The 17464-nt window shown below is 38.2% G+C and overlaps 1 protein-coding gene across 1 annotated transcript in view; it reads left to right on the top strand.

The window, feature by feature from the left end:
• The window catches only part of pcbp4 (poly(rC) binding protein 4), a 63640-nt gene extending 47177 nt beyond the window's left edge, over nucleotides 1–16463 (top strand). The window contains exons 9-14 of the mRNA XM_086069137.1: nucleotides 122–193; nucleotides 3790–3831; nucleotides 3899–3974; nucleotides 5261–5310; nucleotides 12250–12419; nucleotides 15537–16463. Coding sequence (XP_085925263.1) covers nucleotides 122–193; nucleotides 3790–3831; nucleotides 3899–3974; nucleotides 5261–5310; nucleotides 12250–12419; nucleotides 15537–15873 — 747 coding nt within the window. The 3' untranslated portion in view covers nucleotides 15874–16463. The remainder of the gene's footprint in view (nucleotides 1–121; nucleotides 194–3789; nucleotides 3832–3898; nucleotides 3975–5260; nucleotides 5311–12249; nucleotides 12420–15536) is intronic.
• The last annotated feature ends 1001 nt before the right edge of the window (nucleotides 16464–17464 follow it).

Genomic DNA, 17464 nt, shown 5'->3' with positions numbered 1-17464 from the left:
AAAGTTCAAACACGCACAGTAAAATTGCACCCGCCCTGAAATGCATTTTTGATGACGGTAATCATAAGAATGATGCTTAGTGGTAATGACTGTTTCTTGCTTTCCCTTCATGTATTTCAAGGTGTTTGAAGCATCCGATTTCACACCCCACCCTCTGTACTCAGTCACCCAGGGTGGCCTTGACCTGCAGCAGGTACGTCAAGTCTAAGAATAATTCTTGTTGTTTCAGTATCAAACGCTCTCTCTCGACAAATAAGCCCACGTCTCCAAAAGTTGGGGGGCTGCGTTGGAGCTCGGGTGGCGAGTCCAAATTTAAACGGTCCATCCTCTGGCATGTGGCATTAAAAACAACAGCTGAGTGGAAGCTGTCGCTATTGTTCCAGCCTGTCATAAGAGCTATAAACCCTCCTGAAATCTGATACCGCCACCTTTTTTTTTTTTTGGGTCCAGCCTTGCTCCTCAGTCAGCTCGCAGAGAAATATGCCGATTGTATGACCACAGCAAATCGCTGGCGTCAGGCGGAATACGTGTAACTCCCAAATCAGTTTTTTTTCAGGAGACCCCTGAAAATGCCATGTTTGACAAGAGCAAGCCATTTTCAAAGTTTTGGAATGATCAAAAAATGGTAACAAAAATAAAATAAAATAAAATAGAACATGTGTTAACTTGTTAATATTATACATTTGTGAAAAAATATGGAATGCACCAAATGCAGTTATGACAGATTTCGGCTTGGCGCCAGCTATGTATAGATTGGATACGGATGCTGAAAAATTAAGTTTTAATTGGAAAATTAATGTTAAAAGTTAGTGTTAAAGTTCGATAGAGTAGCCAGAAATTGTATTTAAGAGTAAGTATGCACTGAAGTACTGAGTATCTAGTGCGTACCGGTGATTTCTGATTATTATTATTTTTCTAATCAGATCAGAGCATCATCATCATCAAAAAGAACAAAAATATAAAATTGCAAATTCAGATATGAACCAACATTGCTTTAACTACAACAATAAATTATCTACATTTTAACATAACATAAATAAAAAATAAAACAACATAAATAAAGGTGAATTCAGCCATAATTGTTTTGAAAAAAAATATTTTTTTTTATAGATTTTCTTTTTCTAAGGCCAATCCTGGTTCCGATATAAATAATCAATGAAATAACTTCTGTTTTTCTCTCTTAATGCTTACTATATATATATATATATATTACAGAAGAACATTTGACTGCTTTACAATATTTTGTCCTTTAGTATTTAACTTTACAACAGAGAGGAAAAATCAGCCAATTTTTTGCTTTTTGGGGGCAAGGGATGACGTTTGAACATCATTAAATAAAAACCAACAAAAGCAAAAAAATAATAATTTGCCCATTTTAAAAGCGCTGATTTCTGCTGATTAAATAGTCTTAAATGAACTTTGTTTTGTCCCTAGTGGGGATAAGCTGTAGAAATTGAATGGATGGATGTTTCCATTTGTGAAACAGCACAATAGGTTCACCAGGCAGAAATTAATGTACAACGCAGTTGCTTTTGCTGTGCTTCCATAAATTAGTTACTGGCTTTTTTCTTTTCTTTTTTCTCTCACGCACACAAACAAACATGGTCTCCCAGGCGTGGAAGCGAACCCACGCCAACCTGCATCATAGACAGGTGACGGAGGAGCCCAGTTGCTTGCTTCTTTGTGGAGCCATGGAGACTTTTTGTGCCAACATGTGACTGCCTGGCTCCGTTTGATTAGTGAAACAGTCCATGTGACCAAATTATTCCACCAACCAAAACAACTAGATCGCACAAGCCATAATTGATAGAAGGGGGATGTACGGTAGCTAAATGTAACAGAGTAAAAGTAGAATTTGCTCTTAACAAAAATACTTAAGTAAAAGTAAAATGTGTGTTGCATTAAAGTACAATTTGTCCAAAAAGTTACTTAAGTAATGGTGTTGATGTAAAAAGTTACAAAAGTAACTTGAGTAAATATAGCGCGTTAAAGAACTTATTGCTGTTGTTATTGTTTGGTACTTTGGAGTATGGAAGCATCATGAATGATGCATTTGAAGGGTCAGCTCTTATCTCCACTTTATGGCCACGGATGGACTCCTGATAGCGGGCAGACTGCTGGCGTCAGGCAGAATTGAGTTAAGCTGAGTGCCGTCTGCTCTGACCAGAAATATATTGACGCGGGCCTGCATAGACACCAGCCTCACTAATTACACAGCGGTGTGGGGAGGGGCCGGCTGGGGGCTGATGGATGGAGTGGGACAACACGGGATTCTCTTCTGTGTCTTTACATTACGTGACGAACAACAACATGTACGCATGGCAACGCTGTCACTGATGACATGCAAGTAGCGTAGAATAAATACGTTTGAAGTAGAGATAGATTGATACGTTTTGTTTTCCAGGGTCAATACCGATTATTAGTTGTCTATGAGGCCAATAGCTGATATTTGGAGTTACAGTATTCATTCAGTAAAAGGGAAAATATTAGTAAATAAATAAATATACATTCCATGTCTTGACTTTTTGAAATGTATCATCTTAGACATTAGGAAACTTTGTTTTAAAATACTAACAACAACAAAAACGTTTAGGGAGCTGATCAGCATGGTTTTAAAAGTGACATGAAAATTTTTTTAATGCCTCCCTATAATTTTCTACAGTCAAGGTTTCAAAATGTTCGTAACAGAAATGTTAAACTTTCACAAAAAAGGTCCAGGTTTGAACTTGAAATCTTATCAGCCGTTAGTTCTAAAAGGCCAATTTGGCTTCTTTTTTTTTATATCGGACCTGATAATCGGCCCGGCCGATAAACTGTCTATCCCTAATTTACAGTGATGCCTTGAAATACAATCTTAACTTGTTCTCAAAACGCTCATATCCCAAGTAATTTTTCCCTATTGAAATTAATGGAAGTGCCAATAATCCGTTTCAGCCTTTGCCAAAAGAAAAAACAACAACTAACCTACAATGTGTATTTTAATGAGGAAAAATAGAACTCCATAAAATTGCAGTTTATTAGAAAAACATAAAGTAATTAATTATGTCAACTACTTTTGCCTCAAGATCAGGGGATGTTGTTTATATTTGTCATTTGTGGGTGTGTGAAAACTCTTTTGTGATTAAGGGCTAATAAATAACCCTGACTTGACTTGAGTTACGAACATAGTCCAGGAACAAACCAAACTCATATCTCAAGGCACCATTGTACCTAATGAATACCTCTCTGACAGTGCCGATCAAAAATTTGAAGTCGCTCATCCTTTTATTGCGCAAGTGGCCAAAATGTTGTGCAATGGTGTAAGTATGCCAGGTTTTCTTTCAAAACTCTTTCATTATTGTTTGTTGTTTTGTCAACTAAAATTCCAAACATTTAATGCATCATTTGGATTGATTGTTTGACAGATGTATACATTTAAAAAAAAGAGTACTGCATGGCTGTAACTTTTCATATGTAGTGTACAATACATCTGCACTAACAGACAAGAGACTAGAAACATCACAAGTGAAATCTTCCAAAGATTACTTCTTCTTTTTTTTTAAAAGAGTGTAAAGCTGGACTAAAACGTGTGAAGCGCAGCGCTGCAGCAGATGAGAAGATTATAAATACATATTTTTTTGTTTGAAATGTCTCACGGAGATGTATTCAAAAGGTTGCAAAATTGCAGGTAGGAAAAAGCCAATTTCTCGAGCAGTGAGGTTCCTTCCAGTAAGCGAATGCGCAGTCATTGCTCGCCCGCTGCTTTTTATTGCTGCAATCTATTTAATGCAGGATGATGCTCTCTTGCAGGCCTACACTTTGCAAAACCAATACGGCATTCCACACTCTGAGGTGAGTGGGTACAATACGCTAGCGTTCAAGTGTGCGCATTCTAATGCTCTTTGTGCTCCATTTGAAGTTGGCCAAACTCCATCAACTGTCCATGCAGCAAAGCCTCAACCCGGTGGCCCAACCCGCTTCCACGATCATCCCTGGTATGGACCGACCGCCGCATCGCCTAGCAACTGGAGCTTGACTTTCAAAACTGACTTCCGATGGCTGGAGTAAACATTTCAATCATTGAAATAATTAGATGGGATTTTAAAATCTGCATCTGACAGACAGGATGCAGGGGAAACTGCAGTGTGAAAATGATCAATAGTCAAATCTAATTCATCTAATGTCTCTGTAGGGCTGGAATTATTCTATATTTTTAGAGGCAAATGTCATAGATTAGATTCATTGAAAAATAAGATACAAATGAATTTTGTGTTCAATTTTATTGCAAAATATTTTTTCCCCATTTGCTGTTTACTATCTGATTTTTAACGATGAAACAAAACCGACAATGAAGCAATCTCACACCAGATGGAGTGATGATGTTCTCGCCAGTGTTTTGGAAACGAAGAGCTACTGTACTTCTTGGCTACTGATTCGTGCAAAGGATGGGTTTATAACAATAATAATAATAATAATAATAGTATATATAGTAGAATAAATTTTAATTAATTCATATTTTTTAATGATTATTGTCATAATAAATTCCACAAATTAATTGCAAATTAATTAATTCCACAAATTAATTTAAAATAGGAATGAATTAAGATTCAGTAACGTAATCCATTAGTAGATGTATCAATTCATTGTTGCACATCTATTTAATTGATTATTATTTTATGAATTAGGGTTGTCACTATCAAATATTTTTAGAGTTGAATTTTCTTCATCAAAATTTATTTTGCATTAAAATAAAATAATATTTTTTTTCCATTATTTTGACAGTTAATGTACTTGGATCGTTACTAAAAGTGTAGTTGTGTTTTGATGTCACCAGTTTTTGCATTACAAAAACCTTGTTTACTGCTAATATTGCTTAATTTTCAGAATTTGTGCTTAATTTTGCTTAATAAATGCTCTTAGCGATACCAATTCACAATAGCGCAGAAAAATTAAAGAATACCGTATGGCCAAAAAGACAGATACAGTCTCATCAAAGTTGGAGCATAACAAGAATACCAAATTCATAACATGTATTTCTTGCCACTTTTCTTAAACAAAGAATATGAAATATCTCAAAAACAAGAGCTAATTCGGCGGGAAAAAACATTTTCAGATTCAGTGACATCAAAATACCCTTAAACTGTCAAAACTTTCTTGGCACCAAAAAATTTCCCTTATTAGAATAGATAATCAATGAATCAAGTAATTTTTGTACAAATAACGATCAGTTACCGAAATGTGTGCTTGTGTTGATGAGTTGTTGTGCATTTTCTCTGGTCAGGGATGGAAGCAAACGCTCAGACATCTCAGGAGCTGCTCATTCCCAATGATGTAAGCAAACCTTCTCATTTTCTTATTTATATGAGTAATATTGTTTATATTTGGCCACAAAATACAACTCTACTAGTACCCCCTGCTGACGGGTGTGACTTTAAAAGCGACGCGAGGTTCCTTGCTAATTATGCCGATTATTTGAGCGTGATCCTAAAGCAAGGTTAGCGGGATTTGAGCTTGATGGGGATCCTTTTTGCGTGGCTGTCTGGGCTGCATTGCGGTGTCTTCCAGTGGCTCCCGCGAGTGCCGTGTAAATCCTCTCATGTTCCCTGACCTACTTAGAAGCTGTCTGCTGTCAAAACAGCCAATAAGGAAGCAGGCAAACATCCTTTCCCTCTTTGCTTAACCAATCGGAGCGCACAAATCGCAGCCCTTTGATTCACTTCAGGATAATCTATTCACAATAATAAAAAATCTTTCAAATAACAAATTGTCACTTTGTGAATCTAGTCCTAACCTACCACAATTTCATTGTGAGAAGAAAAACATAATCTTGGTAAGAAAATGTTGGTGAGAGATTAAAGGAAGAGTCTGCTTGGTTTCTTTCCATTTCTCTTAATCCCATGAAAGGATCAAACTCAACATTGTGTTGCTTGCCGCATCTTCTGCTGACTTTCGTCTGCCGCAAGCTCACAAAGGAAAGAAATCTTTGCAAATTGGGTCACAAATAAGTGGTTTCATAGGGGAAGTGTTTACTTTTGAGCAGATACCAAGTGGGAGGTCATCAGGAATATCCAAATAATTAGGGATTGAATGAATAATTAGGGATTATTTGCACTAAATTACAATTCACTGCACCCCCACCAAGGAGAATCTTTTTTTAATGGTTTGTATGGAATATTACAAAGAAAAACTTTATTAACTCATTCACTGCCATTGACGGCTATAGACATCAAAAATTCATTTGAACTATTTCTATTAGTTTAAAATTTTTTACACGTTTGTTAAGTATGAAAACCTAGCAAAAAATTATTGTTCATTTAGAACAAATATAAAATGTGTGACTAATCGTGAGTTAACTATTCAAGTCTTGCAATTAATTACAATTAAAAAAAATTATCGCCTGACGCGATAAAAAAAAAACAGAAAAGATTATTAAAAATTAGGGTCGTCAGGCGATTAAAAATGTTAATCGTAATTAATCGCATGACTTCACCCTAATTCTTAATCTTTTTTTAAAGAATAAAAGATTATTAAAAATTAGGGGTGTCAGGTGATAATTTTTTTTAAATTGTAATTAATCACGTCCCTTCACTAGTTAACTCACAATTAATCACAAATTTTATATCTGTTCTAAATGTACAATAAAACAATTCTAGGTTTTCATACTCTTGTTAACAAAAGTGGAAAAAAATGTTAAACTAATAGAAATAGTTCAAAAGAATTTTTGACGTCTATAGCCGTTAATGGCAGTGAATGAGTTAATATTACTATTATTTTTATTTTTCCAATTCCAGAAGTATTACTTTTAACTGATCGTTGTAATTTTGATCAAATGTATATTTTAAATTGTTTTACAGTCTACATTTTTGTTTATCATTGAATTTACAGTAATTAGAATATATGTATTTTACTAAGCAATATTTCATTATATTTAAAGCTGCTCCAAAAATATCTTTAGATTATCTTTTTTATTTGACCATGTATGACTGAAAGATTTTCTAATTAGCAGATTAACACCTCATCTGCTCACAATGGGTTCTCCTGCAAGCCTCTGGCCACTAGTTTTTCAAATTTCCCGCCCCCTGTCTGCGGATGTGACGTCATACACACATTGTGTTTGTGACAAAGGGAGTGTGCGGTTTCTTTTTTCGGCCACGGGTAGCAGTCGTGATTCAAAATTAAATTTTCTGCATTGAGCAACTTTAATGCTCTTACTCTTATTCCTATTAAAATAGTACAGAAAATAGATAGGAACGCTGTATAGTGGCAGCATCAGTGAACTTTGGATGACAAGGCATGTTGAAATGAACTCAACTTAAAGAAGCAGTTGGTTAAAGAGTGGGAATAAAAAGAGACTTCAACTTGATTGCCACTGCCACTTGAAATGTACAACAACAATTGCACCTTGTGTATTAAGTAAATAGAATCACCTTTCAGTCTACTAACTTAATGCTAACATAAATAGCATCCACATTGCGGTGCTTTAATGCTCTAGACGACGACTCAATGAAGCGTTACGAGTTCTAGGAAGGACGCGCCCTGCTGACTGCAAGACTGCCTAGCCTCAAGTGGGATTAATAATTAACGTATATCCGTTCGTCTGTCACATACTGCCCCCAGGTGGCCAAGGCAGGCACACCAGAAGGAGTTATGTGACATTTAAAAAAATAAATAAAAATCTATTCAATTATGTCATTACTGTATGTTTTTTATAAACTACAAAACGATGGAGTGCTATTTTGCATTACAATTTTTGTTTGGGGAAGGGGTGACTGTAATGAATTATTTGTATTCATTTCAGTGGGTTTTAAGTAGTGCTGTCAAAGTTAAAGCGTTAACTAATTAATTAATCACAAAAATGATCGCATTAATCATAAATTAACGCAGATTAATTTTGACCATAGAATATCCTTTAGCGTGACAGCGGATGGTTACGTTTAAGGTAGCACAGATTGTGTTTTAGCAATAAACATAATTGCATGCATTAAAGTAAAGCATTTAATAAATGTCTGCGTATCACATTTAGCTTTTTTCCCCCCATTTTAATATATGCAAGTAATTAAATGATTAGAAAAAGAGGAGGATGAGCGTGTGCAGTGGATCAAAAAATGTTGAAGACGTCATAACATTAAACGTCAAAAGAATCACCACATAACCGGTGCTCTTCAAATTTAGCGGGGGAAAATGTTGATTAATAAAGCCATTTTGTAAGCAATTAATCGTGATCAATCAAAATTCTAAAATGTAATTAATCTGATTAAAAAATGTAATCGTTTGACAGCTCTAGTTTTAAGTTACAAGCATGATAATGGACCAAATCAAACTTGTATCTCAAGGCGTTAGCGTATCGTTTTCTCTTGAAAGATAAATTCTTGCCTCCATCCTCCGAACCTTCCACGTGTTTGTAAAGAAAACCTCATTTTACTCACTGTCTAAATGAGAAGAGGAAAAACAAGCACAAGACTGATGACTCCAGGTTACAGAGTACGCTTGCAAGCCTTCACACCTTCAGCCGCATTTCTAAAATACTCTGAAGGTTGCTTCTTCTTTTTTTTTCTTCCCTTGAGCAAACCCCCGTAGAGAGCGATACAATGCATCAGTGGAATGAGGGATACCAGTTCTCCATGTGACAAGAACAGCTGTAATCTCCCCATTGTTCCAGGAGAGAGGACTCATAGGCAGGATTCAGCCCCCGTGCTCCACCCCCACCCTCATCGCGCACAATTTGCCCCGTGCAATGAACACCGACGCGCTGAGAAAGTGCTTACACACGGCGAACAGGATATCGCACTCAAGCGCTGCAAAGATTTTGCCAGAAGAGAAACGGCTGCGCACGCCGCCATGGCATCCTTCTTCCTGCATCCTCTCCAGTGACTAGCTCAGCAGGAAGTGGATGACACACCACATACAGCAGCAAAACGCTTACAGCAAGCAGATTGTACACTCGACGGCGGGGATGGGCAACTTCAATCATGGAGGGAGCCACCATTTTTCAGCAGCGCTATACTAGGGGGACTGCTGACTTCCTAGCGAGATTTAGGACGAAAAAAAGCCATTTCAAATAAGGACAAAATATGTGCATGTCTGTTTTTTATTGAACCAATGAAAAGATGTGTAACGAAATATCTTTTAATGCTCAAATGCATAATGTAAAAAATCCACTTAAGGCTTAACAAAAATTTACAAAATGCTTTTTCCTCCAGTGCAAAGGGATCTCTTGCATTAAAAAAAAACAATATTCAAAGATGGCACAAAACTGAACAGCAAAGTGCAAGAACTCGTTCTGTGCACGTTTTCACAAAAATCTACAACTTGACATCATTTAATATTATACTTCGTTTGTCCTGCACGTCATTCAAAATTCCCAAATGAATGGGCCTAAACTACACATGAACACAAGTGCTGCTCACGAATGGGTGCTACTTCGGACATTTGTTCAAAATGGGTGTGGCAAGTTAAAAATGTAATCATAATTCAGCCGACGTTTTGTTTATGGTAACTTTAGCTCTTTGAAAGTTACAGACTTAAACCATGTGAGAACTGCACAAGGCATTTCGAAATGCGACACGATTGTTTCGAAAAAAAGGAAGCAAAACAGACATTGCATGGATATCTATACAGCCTACATAGATCCTTTACTCTGAGTGACTTCTGTGTTGAGCAAGTCCCGCCATTGTCTTAAGCCGCGATTATAAAATGATACGTGGCTTGTATCATGTTTGTAAAAAAAAACGATCTACATAAAAATGACTAAAGATTTCACTGAGCTCTAATTAACTTACTGGAGCCAATCACACGGCATGCTCTATTGCTAATATATCTATGGTCTCCGCAGCTAGCTCGTAGCATGCAGGCTAATCCATCCAGCATTCAGGATGTTTGCCACGAGGACTATTTACCAGCATTTTACACGCCAAGATTCTATCGTTGGCCACGATACAACGCGAGATTCTCGCCATTTGAAACTTAAAATAACTTTTCCATAGTTAGAAGATTCCGACAGCGATGTGTTTGTTGATTTGAATAATAATGGTTTTCAAATAATTGGTGTAGATAAAGCGCTATGTCCGTCTTCTTCGTTGACTATTTAGGTCCAATTTAATTTATATTCTGTTTGTGTCATACTTTATTAAATCAGAAATACAAATGGAATTAATTTGCTGACATTGGCACGATTAGCAAATCGAGATTTTAGGACCGAGTTTAGCCCCTAGTGAACACAGTGCAGTATAGAGCAGTAAAGGTTGTACATATCCTAGTTTTTGGGGGACACTAAGTAACTCGTCCTGGTGTGCTTCAATGGTTCTTGGGAATAGAAAATGACAAAAAAAAATCACTGTTTGTGTACTTTTGAGATCGGTGTTGTAGTGGTGACTTGGGTTGAAATCTTTCATGGCTGAGAGCATCTCTAAGCAAACTAGGTTTGGGTTTGACTTCGGTGATCTGCGTCCTATTTGACATGAAAGACAACATTTTGTTGCTCTCCCTGATCTGAACAAAAACTAGACTTGTGGTTGTCGGTGCTGGTGTGTGATGTCTGCCATCCAGTAGTGAACAGCGGTATTACAACGTGGAAATTCTCTGCTCCAGTCAACATTTCTATGTTGAGAAATCAATTAAGGGCCATTCTGATTGTGGGCGGCAAGTTGCCCATCCCTGCTCATGAGCTTTTCCAAGGAATGCCGCTGTCATTTGCAGCAAACTTGGTGACAGCTGCCGTCTATTGACAGCTGTGGTGAAAGGCCAGAGAAGATTGCCGGTCTCAGTGGGTGGAGGTGTTATCTGTGATTTGGGCTCCGCGCTGGCCATTGTCTGCAGAGTTACTCTTTTTAGGCGGCCTACAGTCCGTGGGACCACCCTACCCCCCACCCCGCCCCCGCCCCGAGCCAAGAATAGCCAGACAGACGGGGCAAGCGGACGGCTGTGTGATAAATCTGACTTTGCCCGACAGGCTGCTTACCTCTCCGGAAAGGAATGCCAAACGCAGGAACAAGAGCGGCATGGGCGGCGCGTGTGTTTGTGTATTTGGGCCTATGCGTCAGCCGCCGCTAAGCTGCCAACACACACACATACTACAAGCACTCCATCACTGTCTACCCCCCTCCCAACCCACCGTCGCGCTATATATCTGCCGCTGAGCTCTGACACTCTGCACTTGAGCTGATGCACACCCCGTGTTGAATGTCCTTTGTTGGTAGTAAGCTGGGCTCCACTTTGGGTGAAACAGCACACGCGCATGAATTTTGGTAGCATGCACAATTCCAGTCTACGCTTGTTTTCTGCGGCTGAGGGGAAACGTCTAATAGATATTTGAGTTGTTTTTCCATCATGTTTTCCATTAGTGTGGAGATGCGTCTCAATGGCGTGCGTTTTGCAAATGATTTGTTTGGGAAGTCGCCGCCACTTGGAGAAATCAATAACCTTTTAGCCACTCAGATTAATGAGAGGCAAATGTGCCTTCTGTTTTCTCTTTTGCCCGTGCACACTCAGAGGCAATTAAACCAGGTCCCGGAAGAGTAAAAAAATGCTTTTGACACGCATGATGGATGGATGGATGAGCAACTCACTTGAGGACAAACAATGTTATTGCAATACTTGAAGTACTTTTCCTTATGTCTGCCAATTTGATTTATGATTGGATTTACAGTTGTCTATCTGCTTTTACAATAGACGGAAAAAAATAAATCAGCAGAATCCGGCCAATTTTCTTGCGAGGGAGTTTTAATGGCATTATCGAAAGAAAACAAAGCAAAACTTCTTTTTTTTTAAACGCTAAAAATCAGCATTGATTAAATCAACCGGCTGATTAATTGGTCGGGCCATAGTTATAACCGTTTGAGTAATTCAAGCAGTGGAACAATGTGAAAAATGACTAATATTAATTCATCTTACATTCACCTACACCAGTTGTGAAAGTCTTCTTGGTTTGTCTGCATGACTGCCCCCGGTGGCCAAGTAGTAACACACACCAGAAGGTGCTGTGATGAATTCATCATGATGCACAAACTGTTTAATTCTTTACATTCTATTTAATGATGTTATTGCTGTGTTTTTATAAATACTACAGTATATAGTGCTATTTCACTCGTAATTATCCATTGCGTTTTGTATCTTTGCCCTTGCACTTGTCCTTTTCATTACACCCGACGAACACTGGGCTCATTTATGATCATATTAATGTCATCCCATCCAATCCTGCCTCATTATCTACCGAGTCATCCATCTTTGCAGCGAGTGAGCGCTCCGTCTCACAGTTGCTCTCTTTTCGCTCAGCTGATCGGCTCCATCATCGGCCGTCAGGGCACTAAGATCAACGAGATCAGGCAGGTGTCGGGGGCCCAGATCAAGATCGGCAGCCAACTGGACGGGACAAGTGACCGCCATGTCACCATCACAGGAACCCCAGTCAGCATCAACTTGGCCCAGTACCTCATAACCTCCTGGTAAGGGCCACCGTGTAATCGATTTAATCACAGGGGGGGAATGTATCCCTTTAAAAGGGTCAAAGGTCACGCTGTCGTCATAAGTGATAATGAGCTACGCCCTTGCATGACCGGTAATTGACCCCCAGGGAAAGAGCAAAAGCATTGCCTGCCCTGTTTTGATTAAATTAAATATTTAGATGAAGCTCAAGTGCATATGACTCAGTTTTGCACTTCATCAACTAAAATGATGACCACGAATGAGATCACATAGATAGTTCTGTGGACTTAAAAAACTGAACCTTACAATAAAAAGTACGGAAATGTATTGTTGCCAAAAAATCGATTCTCATAAGAATCGCGATTCTCGTTTAGTACGATTCAGAATCGATTTTATTTCAATTATTTTATACTGTCATCCCTTTGTTTGTGTGTGCCTTTATTGGGAGCGCTGTTCATGTTGTACCCGATTTGGCCACTTAGGGGCAGTGTGGTTCCACGCGGTCTGATACACTGTTAAGTTGTAGCCACATTAGAGGGTAGAAGGAAAAAGTCACGATCAAGTCATTCCAATAAAAGTTGTTTTTTTGCAGCGTGGAGCCGTTCTTTTGGGTGATAAAAGTGCCGCGAGTAGCGCGCTAATTAGCATTAGCGAGTCAGACTGGAGTAGATCATTACGATTCCTTGAACATCTATAAATTGAGGCAAAAATCATTGTCAATGAAATCATTTTGAAGCAAAAATCGCTCTTAATCGAAAATTGATTCTGAATCGAATCGCACACCCCAAAAATCGGAATCGAATCGAGAGACATTCAAAGATTCCCAGACCCCAATAGTTACGCTCGCAACTCAGAACCTTTTACTAGCAAAAGATTGCTTTTATTTTTCAATACTGTAAAAAACATACCAATTGTTTAAAAAGATTTAAGATTATAAAAACAAGTCACGCATAAGGCTCCTCCAGTGTCCTGTACCAGAAGGAATTGTTTTGTTTCGCTTGGTCAAATGCAAAGTCAAACTAATCAGGTTAAAACGTCAAATGTATCACATAAAATGTGAAAATATGAAACTTATCATGTTAGATGCAAAAGTTATCATGTCCAAATGAAAAAAGAAACACGCTAAAACATGAAACTTAACATGTAAAACGTAAAAGTTATGTCAAAAAAAAAAAAAGCCATGTTAATACATAAAAATTATCACGTTAAGTGTAAAAAATTATCACTTTGCAACACAAAACACGTTTGATGTAAAAAATAGCATGTAAAAATGACAAGAAAATTATTATGTTAAAACATGAAACTTAACATGTTAAAATGTAGCATGTCAAAACGAAAAAATGATCACATTACGATGTATAACATGTTAAAATGTGAAACATGTTAAAACATAAAATGAATCACATTACAGTATAATGTGATATTGAATTTTTTGGGGTGTGACAGCAAGATGCATAATCTTATTAACATAATAATGAAATGGCTTTCCCTGATAAAACATGTGAGAATCTAGTTTACTGCACTGAAAATTAGTTTTTTTATCTGGGTGGAAACAAAAAAGAAAAAAAAGAAAAATCTTTGGCACTTCAATAAAAGCCTTCAATAACACAAACCGTGTGTGTGAGTGTGTGTGTATCAGGATATTAAATGCAATTTCCCGACCAACTAATGAACACTGATGGGAGTGATGCTGGCACTCTCACACGCCTCTCTCCCACTTTGATAGAGAAAAAAAAAAAAGTAGAGCATTCCCACAGCTTGAAATGCACGCAGCGAGCAAAATCTGCCAAGATCAACAGCCCGCCCACCCATATGTCTGGTTATAATTCAAAATGTAAAAAAATATTTGTATAAAACATCTCTGAACTTTTTTTTTCCTGTTGGGTATAATTTGCTTGTCAGAACTTAAGTCAGTTCAAACAGCCTACTTTCCTATTTAAAGCAGGAATGGCCAATCCTGGTCCTCGGGGGCCAGAGTCCTGCATGTTTTAGATGTTTGCGTCCTCCAACGCACCTGACCTGATTCTAAAGATCAGGATCATTATCAGGCTTCTGCAAAGCTTGCTGATGAGCTGTTTATAGGAATCAAGTGTGTTGGAGTACAGAAACATCAAAAATCAGCAGGACTCCGGCCCTCGAAGATGAGGATTGGTCAAGCCTGATTTTAAGTAACCACATAGCCTCCGCTATATTGCTAACATACAATATAGCAATCACAGCTCACCTGTTTTCTGAAGCTGAGCTGTGATCGGTCGTTGCCTGAGCACTGAGCAAATGTGATGTCATCTTAAGTCGACAGCAAGTGGCAAAATGGCCGCCTACTGATATTGATCACTGCTGGATTTTGCTGATTAACGCATATTCCACTAATGCAATATTAACCAGAATACCGTATTTAGACTAGTGGGGCTGCATAGAAGATATTGTTATCAAGAAATTTGGGGGGGGGGGGGTTGACTTCCCCTTTAACTCATTCACTGCCATTGGCATTGTTGACAAGAGAATGAAAACCAATTAATTACAATTTTAAAAATGTAATCGCCTGACTCTGAATTTTTAATAATCTTTTCTTTTTTATTCATTCACTGCCATTGACGGCTATAAACGTCAAAAATTCATTTGAACTATTTCTATTTAACATTTTTTTTCACTTTTAGTATGAAGACCTAGAATTTTTTTTTAGTGTACATTTAGAACAGATATCAAATGTATGATAATTGTGAGTTAAAGTCATGCAATTAATTAAATTTTTAAAAAAAAAAAAATCGCCTCACACCCTGAATTTTTACAAATCTTTTTTTTTATGAATTTATGGCAGTGAATGAGTTAAGAAAGTGGGTGTGGCTTACCAGGCTAGGTCAGAATAGCCCAGCCTGTTTGTTAGTCGTTGTAGCCAGAAGCTTCAGCTTCACCATTTTGTTGGTTTATACCAACAGCATGATGGGAAAAAAACTTGCATTGTGGTGAGAGAAAAAAAAGCCTAAATAATTTAGTTGTAGTCTTGTAGTCATGGTGACCCTGCAAAATTGAAAATTGTTGTCAAATCTCAGGCAATCACTTGTCTTTAAATGTTTAGCACAAGTGTCGGTGTTGGAGCAAGCCAATAATGGTCAGATTTTTATCCCCTGCCCTCGCAGTTTAGAAACAGCCAAATCCACAGCCCAAACTTCCACCATGGCGACTCCCGTTGACCTCAACATGGCCTTCACCCAACCGGCATCCCCGGCCGCCTCGCCCGCTCCCACCCTGGCCACCTTGACCCCAGCCCACATGCTGGGCACGCCGTACGGCGCCATGCCCCTCTCTGGCCTGCTGGGGATGAAGTCCGTCCCCTTTCTGACTCTGTCAAGCCCCGCCCCGGCCGTGGCGGTTACGGCGGCGCCGTCCCACACCACTCTGGCGGCCTACACGGCCAAAATCTCCTCAGCCAACTGCATGAAAAAGCCAGAGAGACAGAAGTTTGCGCCCTACTGATGACGCCTCGGCACCCGCGGAGCCGGCGGAAGGACGGATGTGGCGTGTCCTTCCCGCAAACGCCTGATGTAGCCATATCCCCGGGCAGACATGCCCTTGACTTTGATTCTGCGATGCACCAACAGAGAAGAGACCAACGGAGTAAAGCTTTTCAAAATCATTTACAGATATATAAGTCAAATGTGAGTTTCACGTCAATTGGTGGGCTGCCGTCGTCGTCACTTCACTGTTCTTGGTCTTTTCAAACGTGTACAAGGGCTTGAAGCTCATCTGAGAGACACGTGTGGAAACAACTTTTCACATGTGTCTCTCACGTCGGAGGTCAGCCATAAGTATTTATCCTTCAATAATTTGTAAATTATACTCAAATGACAAAATGCGCTACTGTATGATGCTTTTATACAATGTCTATGTTTGCCTCTGGAAGTTTTTAAGAAAATTTGTAAATGTCTGGGGGGATTTTGTTTTTAAGGTACTGTACTTGACTGTTCAGTGTTTCATTCATTTTATTGGATTTTATTTTGATTGTGCACTTCTTTAATCTTTATTTATTAGCATTGTTTCATGTATTAAAAGTCTTTTTTTCCTGACGTCTTCTTTTTTTTTTGTCCTTTAGTCTTCATGCACATTCAACAGTAGAATACATTTTCTTAACCAGCTACCAGAGTGACAAAAAAGATTGAAAATCATCAAATACTGTCTTGTCCCATTCCCGGTTCAGATCGACTGTTCAGTTTTGTTATAATTGGGTCAAGATCATGGCAGTCACGGCAAACAGGGGGGGGGGGGGGGGGGGGGCTGTGAAAACAAACTATTACATTAAAATTAATTTGTTGGGGCTTAAGCTAACAGAGCACCAAATTTTGATTTAACGAAAGTAGCGTATAAGTGGGGGTCTGTCGGCACGATAAAGAATGCAGCATGGATGTAAATATCTTCATTAGTAACTGATTTTGTCGGCCATGGATCAGATATTACAACACGCTCACCTCACCCATTTCCATACATCGAGGCTAATCATTTTGAGGGCAGACTAGGGCTGGGCGATATGGCCCAAAAATAAAATCTCGATTTTTGCAGTCATTCAGGATGATTATAATTTTAATCTAATAAACCTAACAAACATTTATTTAAAGGTTTCATTTATTTAGAAAAAAAATCTTGTGCAAAATGTTCAGACAACAATAATGTATATTGATTCTAGATCAGTATGAACATAAACTTAACATTCATAGTTTGTGCTTAAATGCCACAATTAAGTAGTTGGTAGCTATTGTAAACATGTCTTGTATAGCACCCATCCAGTATTCTGCCACGTGCAAAATTACAACTCACAAAAACATCTGGATGTAACAGAACATAAGAACAACTGCTTTAAATAACCCAAAAGAGAAAATTCGGTTTCACGATTTAGAACATTTTCAACCATTCCATTTTTTAAATGGCGATGTATCAAATTAATTTGATGTATTGCCCAGCCCTAAATCAGACAGTGATTTAAAATCTGAAGGATTCTTGACTTACATTTCTATGCCGTGGTAGAGAAAGGATGTGTCTCAGTCTGTCGCATTTTGTTTTTTTAAAAAGAAAA

The sequence above is a fragment of the Leptonotus elevatus genome, chromosome 2 (genome assembly GCF_054856555.1).
Source record: "Leptonotus elevatus isolate MCC_2025b chromosome 2, RoL_Lele_1.0, whole genome shotgun sequence".
NCBI classification, from domain to species: Eukaryota; Metazoa; Chordata; class Actinopteri; order Syngnathiformes; family Syngnathidae; genus Leptonotus; species Leptonotus elevatus.
This window is presented reverse-complemented; position numbering and strand designations above follow the sequence as displayed.